General features: G+C 51.1%; 3 protein-coding genes and 5 pseudogenes across 3 annotated transcripts; 5 read left to right on the top strand and 3 right to left on the bottom strand.

Moving 5' to 3' along the window:
• Positions 1-224: 224 nt before the first annotated feature.
• SAPIO_CDS9463 lies at positions 225-794 on the top strand (annotated as a pseudogene; the record flags this gene model as incomplete).
• A 1,026-nt stretch (positions 795-1,820) lies between these two features.
• Positions 1,821-2,949, top strand: SAPIO_CDS9462 (uncharacterized protein; the record flags this gene model as incomplete). Its single annotated transcript, XM_016790850.1, has 3 exons — positions 1,821-1,848; positions 1,914-2,090; positions 2,153-2,949. The coding sequence occupies 3 exons, from the start codon at positions 1,821-1,823 to the stop codon at positions 2,947-2,949; spliced, it is 1,002 nt and encodes a 333-aa protein (XP_016639360.1).
• Positions 2,950-3,979: 1,030 nt separating this feature from the next.
• On the bottom strand, positions 3,980-6,015 carry SAPIO_CDS9461 (uncharacterized protein; the record flags this gene model as incomplete). The annotated part of the gene is made up of 2 exons (XM_016790849.1): positions 3,980-5,024; positions 5,087-6,015. 2 exons carry the CDS (start codon positions 6,013-6,015, stop codon positions 3,980-3,982), a joined length of 1,974 nt encoding a protein of 657 aa, XP_016639359.1.
• A 3,215-nt stretch (positions 6,016-9,230) lies between these two features.
• On the top strand, positions 9,231-9,614 carry SAPIO_CDS9460 (annotated as a pseudogene; the record flags this gene model as incomplete).
• A 1,363-nt stretch (positions 9,615-10,977) lies between these two features.
• SAPIO_CDS9459 lies at positions 10,978-12,402 on the bottom strand (annotated as a pseudogene; the record flags this gene model as incomplete).
• A 1,111-nt stretch (positions 12,403-13,513) lies between these two features.
• Positions 13,514-14,668, bottom strand: SAPIO_CDS9458 (uncharacterized protein; the record flags this gene model as incomplete). The annotated part of the gene is made up of 3 exons (XM_016790848.1): positions 13,514-13,689; positions 13,759-14,414; positions 14,478-14,668. The coding sequence occupies 3 exons, from the start codon at positions 14,666-14,668 to the stop codon at positions 13,514-13,516; spliced, it is 1,023 nt and encodes a 340-aa protein (XP_016639358.1).
• A 1,388-nt stretch (positions 14,669-16,056) lies between these two features.
• SAPIO_CDS9457 lies at positions 16,057-17,370 on the top strand (annotated as a pseudogene; the record flags this gene model as incomplete).
• A 2,058-nt stretch (positions 17,371-19,428) lies between these two features.
• SAPIO_CDS9456 lies at positions 19,429-21,309 on the top strand (annotated as a pseudogene; the record flags this gene model as incomplete).
• Between the last annotated feature and the right edge of the window lie 216 nt (positions 21,310-21,525).

The following is a 21,525-nucleotide window of genomic DNA, read 5'->3' as shown; positions in this document are numbered from 1 at the left end:
CATGTCTAAACATCAAGATATCCATTAAGGATATCTCGAGTATAAAACGACCAAGAATTCCCCCGTCAACATCTCCTATTCTTCTCATCCTCATCCTCATCATCAATCTCATCACAAGAGCTCCTGTCAACTATCACAACTACTTCTAGACTTCTTTCTCAGCCATCCAAGACAAACCCAAGCCAACAATTCCTCAAGTTTCCCTGACTTAAACATCCTCCAAAATGACCAAGCGCACCGCCCAAGTTGTCATTCGCAACAACACTTCCAACCCCATCGTCGCTGTGGGAGTCGTCCACAAGTACAGCGACGACTACAGGCATGAAGGAAACTGGGGCATCGTCATGCCAGGACAGGTCACCGAGGAGAAGATGGATGTTGAATACAACACCGGCTTCTTGACCACCGGCCGGGATTGGTGGACCGTCACCTGGTATAGCCCGGACATGAAGAAGTATTACTACTCGGCCCCCGAAAACTTCCGCGATATCTTCGACGCGGTTGAATCCGTCGCTCCCGATGTCATCATCTCGGCCGCCATTGCTCTTTCTGCCCTTGCTACGGGTGGAGCTGCCACTGTTCCTGCAGCTGCCGCCGCTGCCGCCGTTTCGAAGGCCACGACCAACCAATTGCTCAACTCCGAGGGTACCAGCGGCTTCAAGCAGCACATTTTGAGGGAGGAGGATGAAGAGGAGATCACCGAAATTGTCATCAATGACGATGGGTCCATTGTCTTCAAGTCCAAGTCTGGGAACTCCGAGACTGGATATAATAGCAAGGATGTCAATGTTTAGAGGGATTGTCGTGGTAGATCCGCCATCAACCATCAATTATCTTCTGGTTTGATAGGTTCTGATCGCTTGAATGTTTCTTCTTTGTCGAGGCCTAACCTCGTCTGTCTTAGTTGGCTAGTAAGGAACCGTAAGGGAAAATGCTGCCGTCTGTTGTTACCTTCGTTGTTACCTTCGTTGTTAAAGTTTCAGATCATACAGTCTTTTTTGAAATGATAAACAATCAATTTTGATAACACAGACTCCCCAAACGGATTTAGTCTCTTGATTAGCCTTCGCTGTCCCGCAGGTAAACTGTGCTAACTAGAGGATTGATTAGGCGCCGATAGTCTTTCCTCCTCTACAGTCAAGCCTAAGCTACGTAGATGATCTCTAGGGTAGAATCCGCAAGCGGGCTAGGTCTTTTCGAGGTTAGGTTCCACTGATGACTAGAAGTAGAGAGACTATAGAAACTGAATCCTACATAGCGGGATCAAGTTCGTTAAATATGCGTGGCCTGTGGCCAGGGAGGGAACAATTATTTCGTAGACGGGATTTCATTGTCCATTGGCACCGTATTCCTGAAAACCACAACACCTACACTCCCTTCTGGTCATGTTATTCTTTCACTAGATATCTTACATGTACTATATAACCTTCGATATGGATCACAACCCAGACACAGTTAGTGTAAATTCTTTGACGCCAGTGTTACTGGGTTTAGTCTCACGCACGACTAACAACCAAACTTGGAAGACTCGCCAGAATGGGTGTCTCAGCCGAGTATGAATAGTTGGGTGAGATCATGTTACCATGTTACAGGACGGGGTTGCTGATAAGACGATATGCGTTCCAGAAGCCTTATCTGAGGATCGCTCCAAGCGAACAGTCACTAATATCTCACGTGATGCAGAACTTATCAGCAGGATGCATCCATCTTAGCGACATCGACTGGTGCGGCGAGAGAAGATAAGGTAGCCATTCGCCTTCGGCATTCAACACCAACCGGATGTGATTGAAAGAGGTTGCGCTAGAGAGCATTGCCCAACAATGCCGATACCAAGTATTGACTTTTCACGTTAGTTGAAACATATATTTACTTCCAACGCCCAGATCGTACTAAATATGACCTAGCAATGGTAGATGGGGATGTGGCGAGAAGACAGAACCTCGTACGCGAGATCCGGGACGCGTGCGAGACCTACGGCTTCTTCGAGCTCACCGGCCATAGTATTCCCCAATCACTCCTCGATGAGGTGATTGAGCAAAGTAAGCGATTCTTCTCTCTTCCCGCCGAGACCAAGGAGAAGTATGACAAGGGTACGTAACACCTACCAATGGCCACCCATCATAGAAATACACCTTAACCTAGGTATTCACAGGTCTCAACAATTTCAATCGGGGATACGAGCGTCTACGGAGCCAAAATTTCGAAAAGAAGACCGAAGGCGACCTGAAGGAAGGATACTATTTCGGCTTGGATCTTCCCCTCGATCACCCTCAAGTTGTCGCTCGAAAGTTCAATCTCGGACCGAACGTATATCCCAAAGAGGTTCACGATGCTGCTCAATTCAGACGAATCATTGATGAATATTTCACCTCTATGCTAAAGCTATCCGAGACCATTTTTCGCATTTTATGCGAGACGCTTGAGGTTGACAATAGCTGGGTCTCGGAGTTTGTCGACACGCCCATCGCCATTCTTAGGCTTCTGCATTACCCCCCACAAGCCCCGGATGCTTCAGAGTGGGAAAGAGGTATCGGAGCACATACGGACTTCGGTGCTATCACCATTCTTCTTCAGGATATGGTTGGAGGCCTTCAGGTCTGGGACCGCGCGGAGGCTCAATGGACTGATGTGAAACCAACCCCGGGCGCTTTCGTCGTGAATCTTGGAAACTTGATGATGAGGTGGACAAACGACAGATACCTATCGAATTTGCATCGCGTTATTAACAAATCTGGGGAGGATAGATATAGCATCCCCTTTTTCTTCTCGGGAAATCCCGACTTTCTGGTCAAGTGCTTTTCCAACTGCCAGGACGGTGAAGGAAAGATGAAGTATCCCCCAGTCACTGTTGGCGAATGGATCTCGGCAAGGTATGCAGATACGTACGGGACCTCGGGAGAAAAGGCCGCGGGCGAGTTGTCCGCTGAGGCAGCGGCGGCTTCCTCGTAGACTACTTTGGGGACTGGTCACAAGACAATGTCATATAGAAACCATTCCATTCTGCTTTGACTACACTTAGTATGCTGATGTACAGTTCAGTGAAAATTATCACACTTTGAGCTAGAAAATTACCCCTTCTGGCCCTTCATACGCGTCGATGGGTTCAGCGTCCCCACTCCCCGAAGCAGGGCTGTCGAGGATAGTTTCACTATTGGGGACCTGACGATGTGGATGAGGAACCATCTTGTACACGAAAGAAAGTGCAACTGCCAATGCAATAGTGTCCTAATTGAGATGAAAAATACGTTCGAGCGCGATGCCGATAGAGAGATTGGAATTGATGTGGTGGCTGATTCGGTGAAGGAAAAGACCCATGCATCCAACTTTGACAGCCGCGGGACTCCCAGCTGCCCTACTTATTCAAATAACTAAAGGACTCGAAACCTTAAGCAGCACGTGGTATAGCTACATCCCGTACTCGCTGTGGGGATCCCGCCCTCATCCTTGATTTTAAAACGTACCAGCTGCCTAGGCTCATCTACTCTGGAGAGAACATAGGAGTCCTGGGGCAGAATAACACTCACTTCTGTCACATATCCACATGCCCCCATCTGATCGTTTTCTTCTATTCCTCAGATTCACGTGACATCCGTTGTAAAGACTGATCGGTCTTTGCTCGGCCACTGTCTAAATCGGCTGAACCTTCTCCTGCGTCCCGTCACACCTCGCCCGCTTTGACTCAGGAGCTGAAACAAGGGATGCCTCAGCTCATCAACGTAGGGATGTAATGCAGCGCCCTCTACTAAGTACTCCTGCTTAAGGGCCAGATAATAAGATGAATTGGAGTCGATCCGCTAAAGGCTTATTTGCGTTTGTACAACCCGGAGAATTCATGACATGACACACAGCGTGGACGGACACACAAAGATCGTCCCAATGTTAATCAGACTATTAGAAACTAGTAAGGACGGATATCAATCGCTACGCTACGCTGAAAACACTCTGTATCTTACAATCAAACCATCGAAAATAAAAACTGTCACGCGTATACATCCCTCCTTGGTGTCCAGGGCAAATTAGCCCTAGAAATCGGCGTGATCGGACTCGTCTTGATCGGGCTCCCATCAGAATCGTAAACAGATTCTGCTGTAGCGACAACTTTCAGGTCAATCACAGGCCACACTTTCTCATCCGTGGTTGGCACGTCAGAGACGCCGGGCTCCCACTTCTCAACACCGACCGCGTTGTACGCGAGGCGTTGCAGCTGCAAAACACCGTCAAAGACCCAGGTAAGCGTCCTTTCCTCCCCCCTGCCCAACATGCGGCGGAGTAATGCGACAACGGGCTCGATGAAGGCACCGACAACAATGATCATGAGGCCAATGGATAGGATAAGGACAATGGCGAGGAAGTTGAAGTTGCGAACGCCCTCCGCGTTGCGAATGCGTTGGTTCTTGCACGAGGTAAGCCACGGCTCGTCGGTGATGGTGCTGAAATAGGGCTGAAGCGTCTCGTCCTTCTGCAGCGTCGAGAACTGCACGGCGTCGGATTGGAGCATGTACAGCGCCATGGCGAACCACCGCCTCACCTCCCGACGCCACTGGTCGACGGGCAGAATGTCGTACTGCTCGCCGTACAGCACGGTTTTCCCTGCCATGACGATGTCGCCCGGCGCGTAGTTGACGACCTGCCCGATGTCCTGGCGCAGTAGGTTGATGGCCACACGCAGTGCCGTGCCCGTTTGGCGTTCGTTCAGGGAGAGGCTGTCCATGTTGGCGAAGGGGTCGTCGGCAGGAGTGAATTTCTTGCAGCTGTTGACGGAGGGCAGGTTGGGGTTGCAGAGCTCGTGCGTTTCGATGCAGGTGAGGACTTTGACGGGGTTGCCCGTTGGATCGACCCCGAATATGGGGTCGTTTGTAGGTACGACGTTGGTGACATTGTTGGTCATGATGAAGAAGATGGAGGCCGTGTTGTTGGCATCGGTGGGAGGGCCTATGATAGTGCTATTGGCCACCCACACATCATCGCCGATGGCAAAGGAAGCGGAATCATAACTGGATGGCCTGGGGACATTGTTAACGTTTCTATGGCTGCGTAGAGTATGCAATATGCATGTTTTGAACGTATTTCGGGACTTTATACTTACGCGATCTGGTAGTTGGTCATTGGACGCAGAGCGTCAGAGTAGAAGAAGGTCGCTTGAGTTTCGGGAGTGCCCGTGAACCGACCGTACATGAAGTCCAGCCCGTCCGGCCGGGGTATGATACGATTATTCTGCATGGGAGAGCATCGGACGGACCGCTTGTAGACAATGGAATCTTCGGGCTTCGAGTTAATGCCGAGGTGCGTGTTGGAATTTACCGTCGCAACCATCTGCACCGGAACGTTATTACTCGAGATGCACAAGCCCGGGTCGATAAACGGACAACTATCGTCTTCCTGCTGGATTTCGATGGTGGGCACGGGAAAAGTTGAACACTCGGGCGCGCTGGTATCGGCGCCTTCAGAGTAGCAGAGTCGTTCGTACATCATGGCGGCCTCGAGGCGGCTCTTGAGGTAGATGTACTCCGCTTGATCGGGCCTCAATCGCTGATCTTCAACATCCGGGAAATAAAAGCTGCACGAATCGGTTTTGACAAGAAACTGCGCCCCGGCCGTGGACCAAGTAAGGGAGATGAAGAGCTGGGCGAACGTCGAAGCGACGAAGAAGACGAAGACGATGGTGAAGACGAAAAACAGCCGTTTGGCGACCGGGGCGACGCCGAGGCGAGCGCGCCACGCCTTGGCGACTTGGAATATTAATTGCAGGGCCTGGACGAGACCGGTGCTATTGCGCAGAATGGCTTGTATTTGGTGATGCATGCCGTCGTGCGTGTCGCCGCTGGAGCGGGACTGGTGCATGATGAATCGCACAATGTTCCACCCGCTCAAGGTAGTGATGCCCGCAAATATGACGAGGAAAGAAGCGAGAATACCAGCCTGTGTCTCCTCCATAGTCAACGTGAGGCGCCCTCCGTCGGCATAATTCTTCCATAAGCCGATAAAGGGCCGTGGCGGAGTCGGATTGAATGACATGGTGATGCTGTCTTTGTGTTCGAATGGGGGGCCAACAAAGGCTTCACAAGAAAGATCGCGAAGGATCGTGGATTTGCGAGCAAACAAAACAAGAAATCACGGAGCTTCATCCTGGCATCCGCGACCGCAGTTCTAATACTCCTCTTCTTCTTATGATACGAAACAAAAGCCCCCGAGTGCGCCTAGATCGCACTGCGCATCCGTTGCGTGCCTGCCATTGTGCGGGACTTGCCGCATTGCGATCCCCAGACACCATCAGCCTTAATTGAAAGTTCGCGCATATTTGGGGTCCTGTAACCAGTTTCATCTGCCAGGGCCGTGCTGACGCAGGGGGAGGATCCCCTGAAGTTTAGCTGAGGTTTAGAATGGGGAGCACATCCCGCTTCTCGCGTCATTTGGCTTTCCCGTCTCTTCTCAAACACCGTCAAACACTTGGGTCAAATGCTCTCCAGCTTTTAATTGGCTCCAGCCATCTTGTCTGGGCAAAGCCACACTCGATTCCAGGGTTGACCGAACCCCATCACAATGTGATGGGATAGCCCCGTGGATGTCAATGCGAGTAGAGCATTGAAGAGATGAAGGATATCCTCGTTGGTGAGGGGTGATGTCTGGATCAACGAGAAAATGCCCATTCAAGCATTTGCCGATTGGGGGGCGCATCGAGGGTAAACTTGGGCGAGTCCCCCACGGTTTCAATTCACGGACCACTCATCACCCCTGCAGCAACCTGATGTCCTCCTGCGCATGAAGGCGTTTCCATCACTTCATGAAGGCTCACGCTGCAAGTTTGGCGTGCCTGCCGGGTAACTCCAAGGAGATCCCCAAAGTTCAGACTAACCCCTGCAAGCGGGCCACCCTCCCTAAACCGGTCGCTTCTGCTTTGAAAGATCATGATGCACGATTTACCGAGATATATCGCATATCCGAATATAAACTAGAGATTGCATATTTATCCGTAAAAAAGGAAACTGCCGATTAGGGGGTTGACGGATTGGCAGATGATGACTAATCAGAGTTACAAGTCACCTGACGCGAGAATGACAGCAAAAAAATAAAAAAATAAAAATAAAAATAAAAGAAAAAAAAAATAAAAAAGAAGAGCAGTGCAAATGTCCAGAGCCGGTTTCGAACCAATAGCCGCTCTAAGTTACCCACCTTGCCTCAAAATATCTCCAGGTTCGAGATACCACAACCTCAACAGAGCACCCTGGAAAGAGATACGTTGCAGTCTAGTAAAATATGGATACTCTAGTGAGAGGAAAAAGAGAAAAAAAAAATCCCCACTTCTCCCTCCCCAATTTTAAATTTCCTTTTCCCATGTCCCAGATTCCTCCACGACTCATAGTTCGACCAGACCGGGTTCCACGCCGGCGCCTTGCGGAAGTAGTTTAGCAGTGCGTCATCGCCCGACTACTTGAGCTTCCATGAGTCGTTGAGAATCTAGAACTAAATCTCATATATAACACATACATGCAAACTGCGGCTCTCAAAAGCCGGAAAGTGCGATCCGAACGAACTTCCACTTCCACGACTCGACCTTGTAAAGTTTGTTACCTTTACTCATCTTATTTCACGAAATACTCCTAAGAAATGAATAGAGTTGACTATAGTAAGGCACTGGAAACCACTTGGTGGAGCTGATAAGCATGAGAAATCAGGCTACGTCCAGTTGGCGATACTTTGTCCTTCAAGATACCGTCTGTGGCGCAGAGCCATTCTTTCGGGAGAGGACCTTATTACCGTACACTCTGTATAAGTTATCTTCTAATAATAGGGCTATTTACGAGGTATTACTTCCGCTTGTGGTAAACATGAGTCTAGAAATAGCTACGAAATATTTCGGAAACACAAACACCAATCAAGCTTGCCTCCACTCGTAATTCCGGATCTGCAGTCAACCGGTCCCAACCAAGCCCGCTGAGCTGTATCGTCTGATGAACTCCTGGAGCTTGTCGAAGCTACACTCGGTCAAAAGGCTCTTGCTGCGCCCAGCTTCGTGGCCCATAGGAATGGAGTCGGTGAAGAGGAAAGCACTGATTGAGCAACGGGTCAATCGATGTGTGGATACTGTGGGTAGGAACACGACAGCTTGGAATCTTGCCTAGGCCCGTACAACCTGCACGAAAAAAATCCTTCCGTTGTCAAATTTCCTATTCTGAGAGACGCTGGAAATTGCAGCGGGACTATAATTATGTTTTGCACATGTCGCTCCTTTCTATTTTCTATCCCTTCGCGATTGCTCTGTCATTGATTGAGAAGGAAGGAATTTGCCGCGGCAGGTTGGCTGACCGAACTAATTTGGGCTTCAGCGTCTTCATCAAATGCGAGGCGGTGCTGGGTAATGACTGGGATATATGAGTTCGAATTTTGCCGCCCGGCCTTGGCAGCAACTGGAAAGTTGTGATCCGGATGGGTCTTTCTGTTTCGAAGTGGACGTATAGAAACATTGATCAATTCTTAAGAACTGCTTTAACCTCGCCTTATTGGTCTCTAAACAGAGAAATCCCGTGAGCAGAAACAAAAGCGGACCTATCGCCAGCCCCTTTCTTCATGTTGAGAAACATCTGTTCGTCTTCGCATCTCGAAGGAACCGTTGAAATTGACCAAAGTGTGTGTTGTTGAGACCCGATTGGCTGAAAACATCCCAGAGCAACGGATGCCACGTCGATCCGAGTGGTCAGATCTGGGGTGCCTGATGCTAAAATTAGGAACATACGTGCGCAGCTCAATCTAAAATCCACGGAGCTGCAGCCACTCCGACAGCACTGCCCTGCTCAAGCCCGGCTTTTCCCAAGAGGGTCATGGAAACAGAGCTGTTTCCGCGCTTGATGGCGGCAGCTGCTGTGCTGCGGCACCAAACAATCTAGGAAACGAGCTTCTTTCTGCAAGAGCTCGCCTGCGAGTGAGATCTCTTGGCTGAGCTGACCCACATTGCTTCGCGGCTTGGATCTATGATTAGAAGCTTCGGGTATCGATTTGTTTGGAAACAAATCCAGCCTCGGTCTCGCTGCACACCATCTCTGGCAAACCTACATAAAGGGATCGATGCACTCCTCAAACTTCGATCATAATCCAGATCTTCACACCATCGCAAAACATCATTAATAGATAAAAAGTAGTGCAACATCAACGGCATTATTCTCCTTGACATACTCGAAACCATCAAAAAAACATCACAAGTCTCCTCATATCCAACCAAACCTCCTCAAATCAAAATGAAGTGCTCCATCTTCTCCGCCGCCCTCATCCTCGCCGCTTCCACCGCCTCTGCCCTCTACGTTCCACCTAAGGAGGCCCCTCGCAACGTTAGCTCCGGCTCCGATCTGACTCCAGACGAGGTCATCGATGCCCCCATCTCGAAAGCCGAGTTCACCCGCCTGTACGAAATCGTGGAGGAACTTATCCAAAACGAGGACTACGTCGGGTTATCTGCCCTTCATTTCCTTACTGGAAACGCCCTGGAGGACTTTGAATCAAATGGCGAGAAGCCTCAGCCCTCCGCTGATGCTGCCCCCGAGGTCGTCGCCAAGCGGGGGAATATCCGCAATGTCAACCAGCAGTTCAGCGGCTTCTCCAGGTTCTTCAGCGGCCGACCTTAGGGGAGCCGACTTTTCTCTCTCCATTTTCTCCGTCCATTGGACTGGGCTCCTTGCCCCGGTTACGAGATCCACGATGCATTCAGCATTCAGCATTCATTCATCGGAGTTTGTGATTTTGCTTTTCAGGTGCATCGGCATAGGACAACGCATGGTCCGAAATACGCATAGATTCTTAGACGTTTCGGCTTTGGGGAGTCACAAGCATTCACTGCTTCGTGTATTAAATATTTTTCTTTTCTTTCTGATAGATATTTTGGCATGATCCTGTATTTACAATCAACGCAGCATAGCTGCAGAATTTTAAATCGAATTTTTCTCCATCTAACTTTTCGCTTCGGGCCAAATAAGAACACCACCAGGCAGAACTTGGGTGAATTCTATTCTTGCGGCGCATCCGTAAAGGCGAATCCTTCTAGAAGCAATCGACGGCATAATATGTCTGCTGGGTACCTGAAACTTGGGTGGCTGGTGCTCCAAAGCATGAGGATAGGAAATAGCATAGGCGTCTTCTGTTGGCCAACTGCCCAACTCTTCTGGCAACGTCGATTGTTTCGCTCTTGGCTGCTTTCTTTTTCAGTTGGGTTCTGACGATGCGTGCACCCTGCCATTTCCCTCTACCACACATCGGGCATTCATAGCGGGTCATGGCCGTTTCGAGGCGCAGAATACCCTTCATCCAACTCTGGACACGCATTTCGGTGTTTCCCCGGTTCACTACCTTTTATTATTAAAGCTATGTAATGGCGTATAGCTCAATGCACGTTGCTTCGGCAAGTTCTCCCATGCAACTTTCGAGAACCCTCCTTTCGTCCTTCCATCCCGGGCGACGTTGAAAATGATAACCAGTCCAACAAGCCCCCACTCTGAGCGGCCACTGGTTCCAGACACAGCTCTGAGCACCAACTGATGGTAGCAACCCGGCACAAAAACTATTCGGTCCCCCTGCCTAGCCTCGCCAGCTTTGACAAATGCAGGCTCTTCAATGCCACTTCTGGCATAATGCAAAACCGACGTGCTATGATCTTGCAGGTACTTCTTCCCTCCATCGAGTGCCGTGGCTAGAAATATTTTCAACTCTCGAAGCGCCCTTGGAATTTCGGACCCCGGAATTGTAGTGTCAGTTAATACTCCGGACACTATTTTCGTAACTAGCGCCTTCACTTCGGCGGGAAGGACAAACATCTTGTCAGAGACATAATGCCAGGTGGTGGAATGCACGACGTTGGGCGCTATTCCCAGGACTTCGCTGACCCCGCCTAAGTCGAAGGCCAGGAGCATGAGAGTCTTGCCGTCGTCGAGGAATCGAAATGAGTCGGAGGCTAGATGGTCTCTTCTCCCTGTTGCAAACTTGTATGCCTCGCTCTCAACCTTGCTCTGCCAGTCCGGAACCCACGACGGCATGTCCGGGCACATTCCGCATGTTGCAGCATCGAGAAAAGGCCAGGCTTTGCGTGTCCCTGGCGAGGTATGTTGCTACGGCTCGGAAGGAAACCCCAGTATATTGATATGCTCCTCTGACTGCCCCGAGGGCCTGTTTCACCTCGTCGTGGCTGGTCAATACGTACTCCGGCCGATTAAAAGTCCAGTACGTTGCAGCGCAGTCGAAAAAGGCACCCCAACCACCAAGCAAGCCGCCAAAGATAAGCCTAAGGAGGACAGAGCCCAGGGTGTTTCCGTACTTATACTTCGCCCATTCATCAACTATGAACGCGATGGACGTCTGTACCGGCTCGCTACTCATAACCTCAATGACGTTGGCAATCTCGCTCCTGCCTTTCTGAGCACCTCCAACCACCCCCAGGATAGCGTATAAGCGGTCTATTTTGTCCCGACACTCAAAATACCCCAACGTCCTTCGCAAAACATGTAAAAGACGATGCGAATACGACCGATCGTGAAAAGAACAGTTTAATTCGTCCTCACTGTCCGGGGAAAGGTAGCGTAGAAGATATGCCAATCCGAGTTTCGACAGTTGGGTCAATTTATGGGTGACACCGTTGTCATAAAATGGTGAGTAGCGAAATTCTTGAAACGTCAAGGCGAATCTCCGACTCCACTGAAATCTTTCGTGGAGATCCGTTGTGGCCTTGGCTCCCTTCAAGGCGCGGGCTTGGGCTTCCTGAAATCCTATGAAGTTGCAAACATGGCGACCGCACTGCAATTTGATCGACCCAGTCGCCAGTGCTGCTTCCTGGAGGACCCAGAGCCGTTGCCAGTATCCCCTTGTGGAAAGAGCAAGAAGCCCGGGCATCACCTCTTCCATGTGCTGCTCCAGTGACCGGCGCCGCAAGAAGCCGGGGATTGCGACGCGGAATCCACCGACAACCTGCATATAGTCGAATGCCCCCGAGATGTCATTCTCGTGCTGGCAGGGACCGGCTCCTGATCCTAAGGAGTCTTGACATGGCGCATAGTCGCCAATGCCGTGGTAGTCACCGAGCCATATCAGAACTGCCGTGGCGTTGGCGTACACAAAATCCATGCGACGGACCTGCACTCCCTTCTCGGCGTCGTCCTCCTGATTAATGCATAGTGCGTCAATCCACAATATTCGTCGACGTTTCTCGAGCCGGAGGTAGCGCAGGGCTAGTTCTAGATTTGGTGTCACAAGGATCGTCTCCCAAGTCAATGTCCCTTCACCGATGGAGTTCTGCGTTCGCCCGGACAAGAGAGGCAGATTGTAAACCAGTAACCATGGTTTTGTCTTTGCAGCTTCCGCTACTAGGCGCGCTGTCTTTTCGCAGGCGATACCCGAAATGTGGCCATACGATAAGCATAAAAATGCCATTAACCAATGTCGGGGGATAATTCCAAGGATCCAGGTTGGCGATTCGAGGGAAAATGGCGGCGCGATTTGACAGAAGAAGAGTGCAAGACCGGCCCAAAGTGTCACGCGTAATGCAGTAGCATGTTGTTGAGCGATCAGTCCAAATACACCGAGGGGTTTCTGCAAGATCCAGGCAAACCTGCCATTCGGCGGCTCATCTCCTTTGCTTGTCAGTTTCCGGGCTGGAGGGTCAAACCGCGCAACTCGGAGTGTTGACTTCGCCAGTGACCCATCGCCCCATTGGTATGAAAGGGCCTCGTATCGAGTCTTTACTTCGAATGCCCGCGTTTCTAGCACGCACTGGATTTCGTCCCCGAACTGGCCCGGGAGCAGATGAACAACGCGAAATTCGCTGGCCGAGATCGGTTTATATGGTGACATTTGGAAGGATCATAGGGATTCTTCTGGTTCATCAGTTTGCCTTTGACTCTTGTGCTCATCGGAGGCTTTAAAGTTGAGAATGAGGGGTGGATCGCTCAGATCTGTTTCGGCGCTGTGACATCAAAGAATCTTCACGACCTGTCCATTTTTCCACTTCGCAGGATGGTGGTGCCAGTGCCCTGCCTGATACTGGCTGGCTTGGTTGACCAACCTCTCCGCCAAGGGCCAGCGCCACCGCACAATTCTGCTAAAACGGAAAGGTGATTCCTTGCGACGCCTGCAAAAAGTGTAAGACGCAACTCGGGCGCTCATGGTAAAAATAGCTGAGTGGTAAGAATCGTCTTGGATGTTTGATGGTCTTAGTATTGACTATTGACGCACCGAGCTATACAGCTACCTACTTGTCAATGTTTACAGTAGACGTGAAAAGGATTACCGAACATTGATTTACAATATTTTTTCCTGAAAACTCTGGTGGAAACTTGGAGGCACTTTACAGCGGTGCAACAAAGTCTAGCACCCTACGAGACTTGGCTACCCATTCCCAGGTGGAAGTCGGATCCATCTAGGCCTGAGGAAAGGTATCACATTTCATACCTATATTGGGGACGTGTACACGCCCAACTTCATGGTTGGAATTTCATCGATACTCGTGTGCGTGCCTTTGCAGGTCATGCTGTTTGCCGCAACTTCACAAAATAGCCAGCGCATTTGGGGGAGATCCAACAAGACCAGGCACATTCAGTGGGCTAGACGACAGCATAAAGGCGTACCTCCCAGCCTCCTTGCAATAGTCTCCCAGGTCCTTGAGATTCCAATACTCTCCGATCGGCATACCAAATAGGCTGAGGAGGTATGGGTGTAAAACTACACATTGGTTCGGATGTCGTCAGCGTAAGCGCCTTGATTAAAATTCACGATGCCCGTAATTCTTACCAAGATCCTCGAGGCTCGCTACTGTTCCATCTTCCTTTAAGGGTGGGAAGGCCTCGAAAGCTGGAGTATCCGTCGCGGCCGCTGCAAAGTGTTTATTCCAGAACCATCGAGCCGTATCCTCGGACCCATGGATGCCAACTAGACCAACAGCCAACTTTGAGAAGACCTCACCGGGGTGTTGGCTCAGAAGAGCGTCAGCAAACCCGGTTCTGATTAGGAGGATATCGCCCGTCTTGAACTCGACCCCTTGGTGCTTCGCGACGTCTTCGATGTCCTGAACGGTAATTCTGTAGCCATTCAAAGGGTCATAGTCGATTCCCTTTGCTGCCGCATACTCCTTGTAATCGATCAAAACGCCTCGGCCGACTAAACCCCCACGGGAGTGCCAATGGTCGAGGGTGGGCAGGATGTTTTCGGACGTGGAGTTGACCGAAAGAAGCTCCTTCGTCGGTTTGAATCCGTTGTAGGCGAGACCGGATGGTTGGTGCTGCCAGTGGACTAGCGAGTCCCATTGCGTGCAGCACTGGGTGTTGAAAGACACTTCATCGTCGAAGCCATGGCCAGCCGACAATCCAGCTTCCTGCAAGGTCATGATGTTATGTTCTGGTTTTTTCCTGCCGGGCATCGGGACGGACTCCAGCAAGTTGATAGGCAAGCTAAACCGGGACTGGTCAATTTCCTTTCCTTTTCTCTGTTTCTTTTTACATTTGTGCACATACTTGAGTGAGATGGAAACTCCATCCTTCACCTCGGCAGCGGCACCCCTTACAACTTCGGGCGTCAAGAGATTTAGGGTGCCAAGGAGGTCTTTCTTCCCATCTTTGTCAAACAAACCCCAAGCGCAGCCCTTTGGCATGCCCTCAACCGGAGGTAGATCATCGAAATCGGGGAGGGCCTGCGAGCTCGCCATGGTGCAGGTATGTGAATGAGAGGACCCGACAATTTGATACCGGATTTGGCTCACTTTCGGGTTAAAACCCCCGCAGAACACGCAGGCAAGCACTGAAACTCTGGGTAATGCAGTCGAAGCGGATACATTAATAGCGAGTTGTTACGGTGATGCGACCACGCGGGGCCAGGCAACACTTTATTAACCGTGGCTACGTTGCCTAAGAAAGGAGAGAGAAACACGAACACGAGGGCGTGTTTGTGCACGCAGATGCTACCTCTCCAACGCATCTTATGTCGACATATTAAGCTTTTGATTTACCCTTACAAGGTGCAGCTTATTCATAATGCATGCTTACTTGAAAATTTAATCAACATTCATGCAGGCGATGATCTTCCTCAAGCGAGGTTGCATTTGATGCAAGTTTGCCCCTCTGAAGATGAACGTGCGGGGGAGAGCGGAAAACGACGAGAACGACGATCCATTCTGTTGACATGACAGCGGCCAACAATCGATCCCCACTCTCACTCGCAATATTGCCGCACAAAATAAACCGTCAGGGGTGTGGGGGGAACTGCAGAGGATCTGGTGTAGAGTGTTTATTGGTGCCTAACAAGATTTTGCTGGTTCCTGTCGAGCGAACAGAGCTTTTGGGCACCAGCAAATGGGCAGTCCGCTGGTAGACCGCATCTCTTCCGCTGTTCCTAGAGATGGACCCTTGCCAGCATTGCGCTGATTTTACCCCCTCGGCGTCGTATATTCTTATAGAAAACGTTTCAGTGTCGGATTTGTATAAGTCGGCAGAGAATGGCTGCTCGACATGTCGGGTCTTGATTCAACTCATTACTCCTTTCGTTCCCTCGCGACGCGACCCCGCGACACTCTCATATAGACTTCACGCATACACGCCGATAGGGCAGGAAGATTGGAATTTCAGGGTGGATTTGTTGGGTGTGGATGGCGAGGAAATATCCCTTGAAGCTTACATCACGGGCGGTACGTTTACCATGAAGTGGCAGGAACAGAGAAAGTTGGCGTTCGTTGCTCACATTTTTGTCTTTTATTTTCATGGCCTATTTGCTTCCTTTTACTGACAGATAGTGCTAGATGGCCGATGCCCGTGGAAAATATTCCCAGTGCAGAAACATCTCCCGCCTACCACACAATCAGACGAGAGCTTTCACTGGATCCTCACACAACTCCGAGAATGCACCACAAACCACAGAAAATGCCACGCTCACTCTGCCGACTTTCTTCCTACAAGACTCGTTGACGTTAACGTAAGTCCCGACGCTGTCGCTGTCCGCGAGACCTCGGCCCAACCTCTAGAGCCCTACCTAGCTCTCAGCCACTGCTGGGGTCCGCCTGGAGACATGACAATACGTCTAACTCGACGCGAATACCCTACCATGACCCATCGTATACAGCTGTCCTCTTTGCCCCCGACATTCCGCGACGCAGTTGTTGCCACCCGCGCCCTATCCATACGATGGATCTGGATCGATTCCCTCTGCATCGTCCAAGACGATAGCCAAGACTGGGAGCGTGAAGCCGTGCTCATGGGAAAAGTGTACCAGAACGCCGCCCTCACTCTCGCCGGCGCCTCATCCAAGAGCTGCATCGAGGGGCTCTTTAAGACTGTGCAAACCGTGCGCATTACAGAGACTGGGCGACCTGGAGATCAACCTATCGAAGTTTTCGCCCGTCTCTACGCGGACAAGTTATCGACTGAGTTCCCACTGCTACAGCGCGGCTGGGTTCTTCAAGAGACGCTGCTAGCCCGTCGCACCGTGTACTTTGGCCGCCGTGAGCTGCTGTGGGAATGCCGCCACGCCGCCACGAAGATGTCGAGTCCCGATCCCTTCGCTCAGCACCGCTTCCTCGACTGGACGTACCCCCTCGAGTCAAAATTCTTGCCAGGCATGCCGATTACAGATGTGCCTTATACCTGGCGGAAGATTGCCACTGTCTCCTCTAGCCTTGCCCTGACCTTCCCGCGTGACCTCTTCCCGTCGCTGGCTGGTATCGCGCAAATTTTCGGCACCTTAAGGCCCCCGCGATACTATGCGGGGCTATGGGAGGACTCTCTCATCATAGACCTGACGTGGAAGACATACTCGAGCGAAAACGAATCCTACTGCGGAAGGAGGCTCGTATCCTGGCGGGCGCCGACTTGGTCCTGGGGTTCCGTGCAGGACTGCCAAATCCACTGGGAGGCCGACATCACGGAGGCCGCTTCCCACGATCTAGATGTGCATGCTACACTCGTGCGGTTTCCAGGACACTCATGGGCATCTGCGACCGTGGAGGATGCGTCTCTGACACTGCGGGGAATACTCGTAAAGGGGTCGACGGAGGACTTGGAAGACCCTGAGATGGTGGGCTTCTTCCATCCAGACTCGGAGAATCTGCCATTCTTGAATCTCATAGATTTGGTTTCGGAGCCAGACGCTGTTTACTTTGCGAGGATGGTTAGTCGGCGGGGTCAGAGGTTTGTTTCGCTCGTGTTGCAGTGTTTGGATGAGCGGTTGCAGGTGTACGAGAGGATTGGGGTTATATCTGCTCTACTGCCCGAGTCCAGAGGAGATTATGGGTACGATTCGAGCAGTTCCGGTGATAGTGATAAGAACGAGGGTAGTGTGGCGCAGAGGAGGCCGAGCATTCTCTGGTGGTACGGAAGTAGGGATGTACGGGCCGAGGAGAGGGTGTTTACGCTGGTTTAATCGTGCAATATGTTTATTTACTCTCAACTTTGAGGGCGGATCTCATAGAGCTCTCGGTGATTACAATATGATCATTTTCCTTATTATAGGTAGCTTCTAACAGCTATACAAATTTTTCATTCTAAGGAAGCCACACTTCAGAGTCACTTACTCCGGCGACGTTCGACTACTTTCCCAATCCTTTCCCAAAGCCTGACCAGGGTGGTGTGGGTGACTCGGGGCTAGCCGGAGTCATTGGAGGGCAATCGACTCCATTGCCCAATGAAGGAGAGTGTCAAGCACCCCAATGCCACATTTCCATGCACCTTACGAAGTACACCCGCCCACATATTTAACATTTTCTTCATACCCTTGCCCTTTAATTACACTTGACTTTGGGGAAGAAGGATGAGGCGCAGGTTCATGGCGCATGCTGACTTGAATGTTGATGTGCAGGCGATGATCTAGTTCGTCCTTCAGTAAGCGAGATTGCATTTGATGTAGTAGTGCAGCTTGGCAAGCCTCTGAATATGCAGGAGCCATGACGGCGATCCACAATCTCGCAATATCGCCGCACTTTTGAACTAAGTTTGGTTGAGCAAGGATGCGGGGGAATTATGAAGGATCAACGGGCAGTCCGCGAGCAGATCTGCATCTCTCCCGCTGTCTCGATCCACATGCCCATCTCGGCCAAGTTCATTCGTTGGCAATATCATGCATGAATACGCGTATCCATCGACAATTGATTCGACCATACTGGTTTCCAACCCGCGTTCTCCCGGTGCCGATTTGATGTACTCGGTGTCACTGTCATCTGGATCCTGAATCCTGATTAGGGTTCGAGTCTAGAATGTCGTTCGCGTTTTGGGTGGGCCTCCACGAAGCTCAGCATTTGATATCGAATGGGTAACCGCATCAAATGAACCAAGCCGACACTAGCTAGCGCATTAATTCTCGGAAATTTTATGAACATTGGCTCTGCTCGGAGCTTCAGGAACCCCTCCAACCCCCCTAGTCTGGCAAACGGCTCGGTCCGGTGTTAGCTGCTAGAAGACGCAAGGGAGGGGCACAGTGACCGTCTGGTTTTAAATTCGTTCATCGTACTGCTGTACTATCTATGTTGTCGCGAGATCTTGCCACCTTCCCTCACCGAATCAACTAGATGTTGTCGCGCAAGCTCATTTTCCTTGATAAAAACGTATCTCACCACGCTTCAAGCCGTGATTTGTAAAGCGTCTCTTACCTTGGCAAGGATTACGGAGCCGAGCAACTGAGGCCCAAAGGCAGTCAAGTCCTTATGAAAAGGATTCACACCAGAAGGCAAGGGGAAGGAACCACCAAACTGTAGAATCCGAGATGGTCACGATCGGGCTGCAAGAGAAAAGACAACGCAAAGGGGGTCCCACAGAGGACTTGTGGTGGTGAAATGAAGTAATCCCGTGATGACAATAAACACTGCCTGGAGTTGCCTCCCCCATTCAGGTCCCGTATGAAGGCTCGCACGACAGCTAGACGATGAGGACCATGTCTGAGATCCACTGGGCTTACCCCGATATTTGATCTATGTCGTTTATTGGAGGAGATATAACCTTTTTGACAGAAGCTTACCGAAAGCACGGGGGATGTGGATTCTAATTTAGACCAGGAGAAAAAATCGGTAAAGCGGCAGAATGAACAGTCCGGGTGGAACGACGCCACCCGATCCTCTCCTCGGCAGCTTTCCGTTGGCTAAGATCCCCTCGCTTAAACAGCATTGCAACCGGGATGTACTAAGCTCTTAGGTCGCGTCCCTTGCACCCTCGTACTCGTATTGGCTGTTAACATAAAGTAGTCGGAGCGTCGATCGTCGCCCAAGCCCGATCCACAGCTCCGAACCGGAACACAGTGCCACCTGTCCTTGGTACATTCGCTTGGGCAGTGGATGCAACTTTTACAGTTTTAGATTTTCTATAAATAAAACGTCAGCTTCGGTTTTAAAGCCTTCGAGCTCTTCTCTGTGATCTCGATAAGGTTCAGCCATAGCTTGTGCGACACAAACAATACAGGATTAAAATATTAAGAAATTCTGGAATATTGAAAATGGCGGCGCCTGCTGTTGATTTCGTCGCCCTCACGCAAAAGTATGCCGAAGAAAAGGACAAGCGTCTACATCCCGAAGGCATTTCGCAGTACGTACAGCTCGCCGACTCCGAGAAATGGAGCAAGCTGTCGAGGGACCCGTGGGTTGATCACGCCGCTCTCAATGCTTCTCCCGACACGCTCAAGGACGGCGACGAAATAAAAGTCTTGATTCTCGGTGCAGGGTACGGTGGCCTCTTGTACGCGGTCCGTCTTATCCAGGCCGGATTCGCGGCTGATGATATCCGCCTCGTCGATGTCGCTGGTGGTTTCGGTGGGACCTGGTATTGGAATCGATACCCCGGGCTCATGTGCGACGTGGAGAGCTACATCTACATGCCCTTGCTGGAGGAGACTGGTTACATGCCCCAGCACAAGTATTCGTACGGATACGAACTGAAAGAGCACGCTGATCGTATTGCGGAAAAATGGAATGTGAAGGCGTCGTTCCGCACTGCGGCGGTATCGTCTACTTGGGACGACGAGGCCAGGCGCTGGGTCACGAAGCTGAGAGAGGACCGTGGACCTGAAGGCACAATCGACCTGACGGTTCGTTCTCAATTCGTCATCAACGCCAATGGGGTTCTCAACCATCCCAAGATGCCGAATGGTCTCGAGAACTTCGACGGGAAAGCCTTCCATACGGCTCGGTGGGACTTCGACGTCACCGGCGGGAACCCAACAGACTGGACTCTTGACAAGTTGCAGAATAAGAGGGTCGGCATCATCGGAACCGGCGCTACGGCCATCCAGGTCGTCCCGCAACTGGCCAAGTGGGCGAAAGAGCTCTATGTCTTCCAGCGCACACCATCTTCCGTAGGTGCTCGCGACCAGCGCCCGACCGATCCCGAGGAGTGGAAGTCCAAGATTGCCAACAAGCCTGGTTGGCAAAGGGAGCGCTCTCGGAACTTCAACCAGTTCCTCACGGCTGAACGCCAAGGGGAAAACCTCGTTAACGACGGCTGGACCAAGGCCCTCGCTTACCACACCCTCATTGGCACTCCGCACGAAAAACCCATAATGATGGAAGATATTCCCAACCACATTGGCAAAATGGTGGCCCTCGACTTTGGGTACAGTGATGGCACGCGCCAGCGCGTCGAGGCTATCGTAAAGGACAAACAAACCGCTGAGCGTCTGAAGGCGTGGTATCCCGTATGGTGCAAGCGGCCTGCTTTTCACGATGATTACCTGCGTACATTTAACCTACCGAACGTTCACCTAGTCGACACCGAAGGAAAAGGTGTTACCGGTGCCACGGAATCCAGTCTTCTGGTCGGCGAGAAAGAATACCCGATCGACGTTTTGGTCTTGAGTACGGGCTATCGCACTCCACTGGCCGACAACGGCGAACCTGGAGCCCACTCTAACATGAAGTTTACCGGCCGCAACGGCAGGACCCTCCTAGACAAATGGGTTTCCCAGGGCGCCACCACCCTCCACGGGGTGCTCACAAATGGATTCCCGAACCTATTTCTCACGGGCCCCGCACAGACGGGTGCCACCGCCAACTTTGCATGGGTACAAGATGTCCTCTCTCAGCATATCGCCTACATTGTTTCCAAGGCGTCGGAGAGTGGCGCAAACAACGCCGTGATTGAGGCGACCGTGGAGGGTGAGGAAGCCTGGGCGATGCAGATCATGGCTTATGCGGGGCTTGTTGCGCCTATTGGGATCTGTACACCGAGTTATCTCAATAATGAAGGCGGTTTGCCCTCGGATATGGCGGAGAGAATGAAGATTATGAGGGGTGCGGCGTATGCCCAGGGAATGAATGCGTACGAAGACGTTCTCATCAAGTGGAGAGAAGATGGGGATCTGAAAGGACTTGTGATTTCGTAGAAGTTATGGTTGTCCGTTTCTAAATATTTATTGAGAGTTATGTATGTATGGAGCTGCATTTTTGACTTCCGATATGTTCTACCCCTCCCCGTCACCTGTGACCTTTCGTTTTGTGAGCCGCAAGTATGCTCGCGTCGGCCGAAGAACGCAGCTCGGACAAGCCTTCAAAGCCAAGATGGCGAAAGAGGCGAAAATGGGGCTTGTGGCGGCTGAAGA

This window comes from Scedosporium apiospermum, assembly GCF_000732125.1.
Source record: "Scedosporium apiospermum strain IHEM 14462 chromosome Unknown SEQ_SAPIO_0143, whole genome shotgun sequence".
In the NCBI taxonomy this organism is placed as follows: Eukaryota; Fungi; Ascomycota; class Sordariomycetes; order Microascales; family Microascaceae; genus Scedosporium; species Scedosporium apiospermum.
The sequence above is the reverse complement of the archived record's forward strand: the minus strand, read 5'-3'. Positions and strand labels throughout refer to the sequence as shown.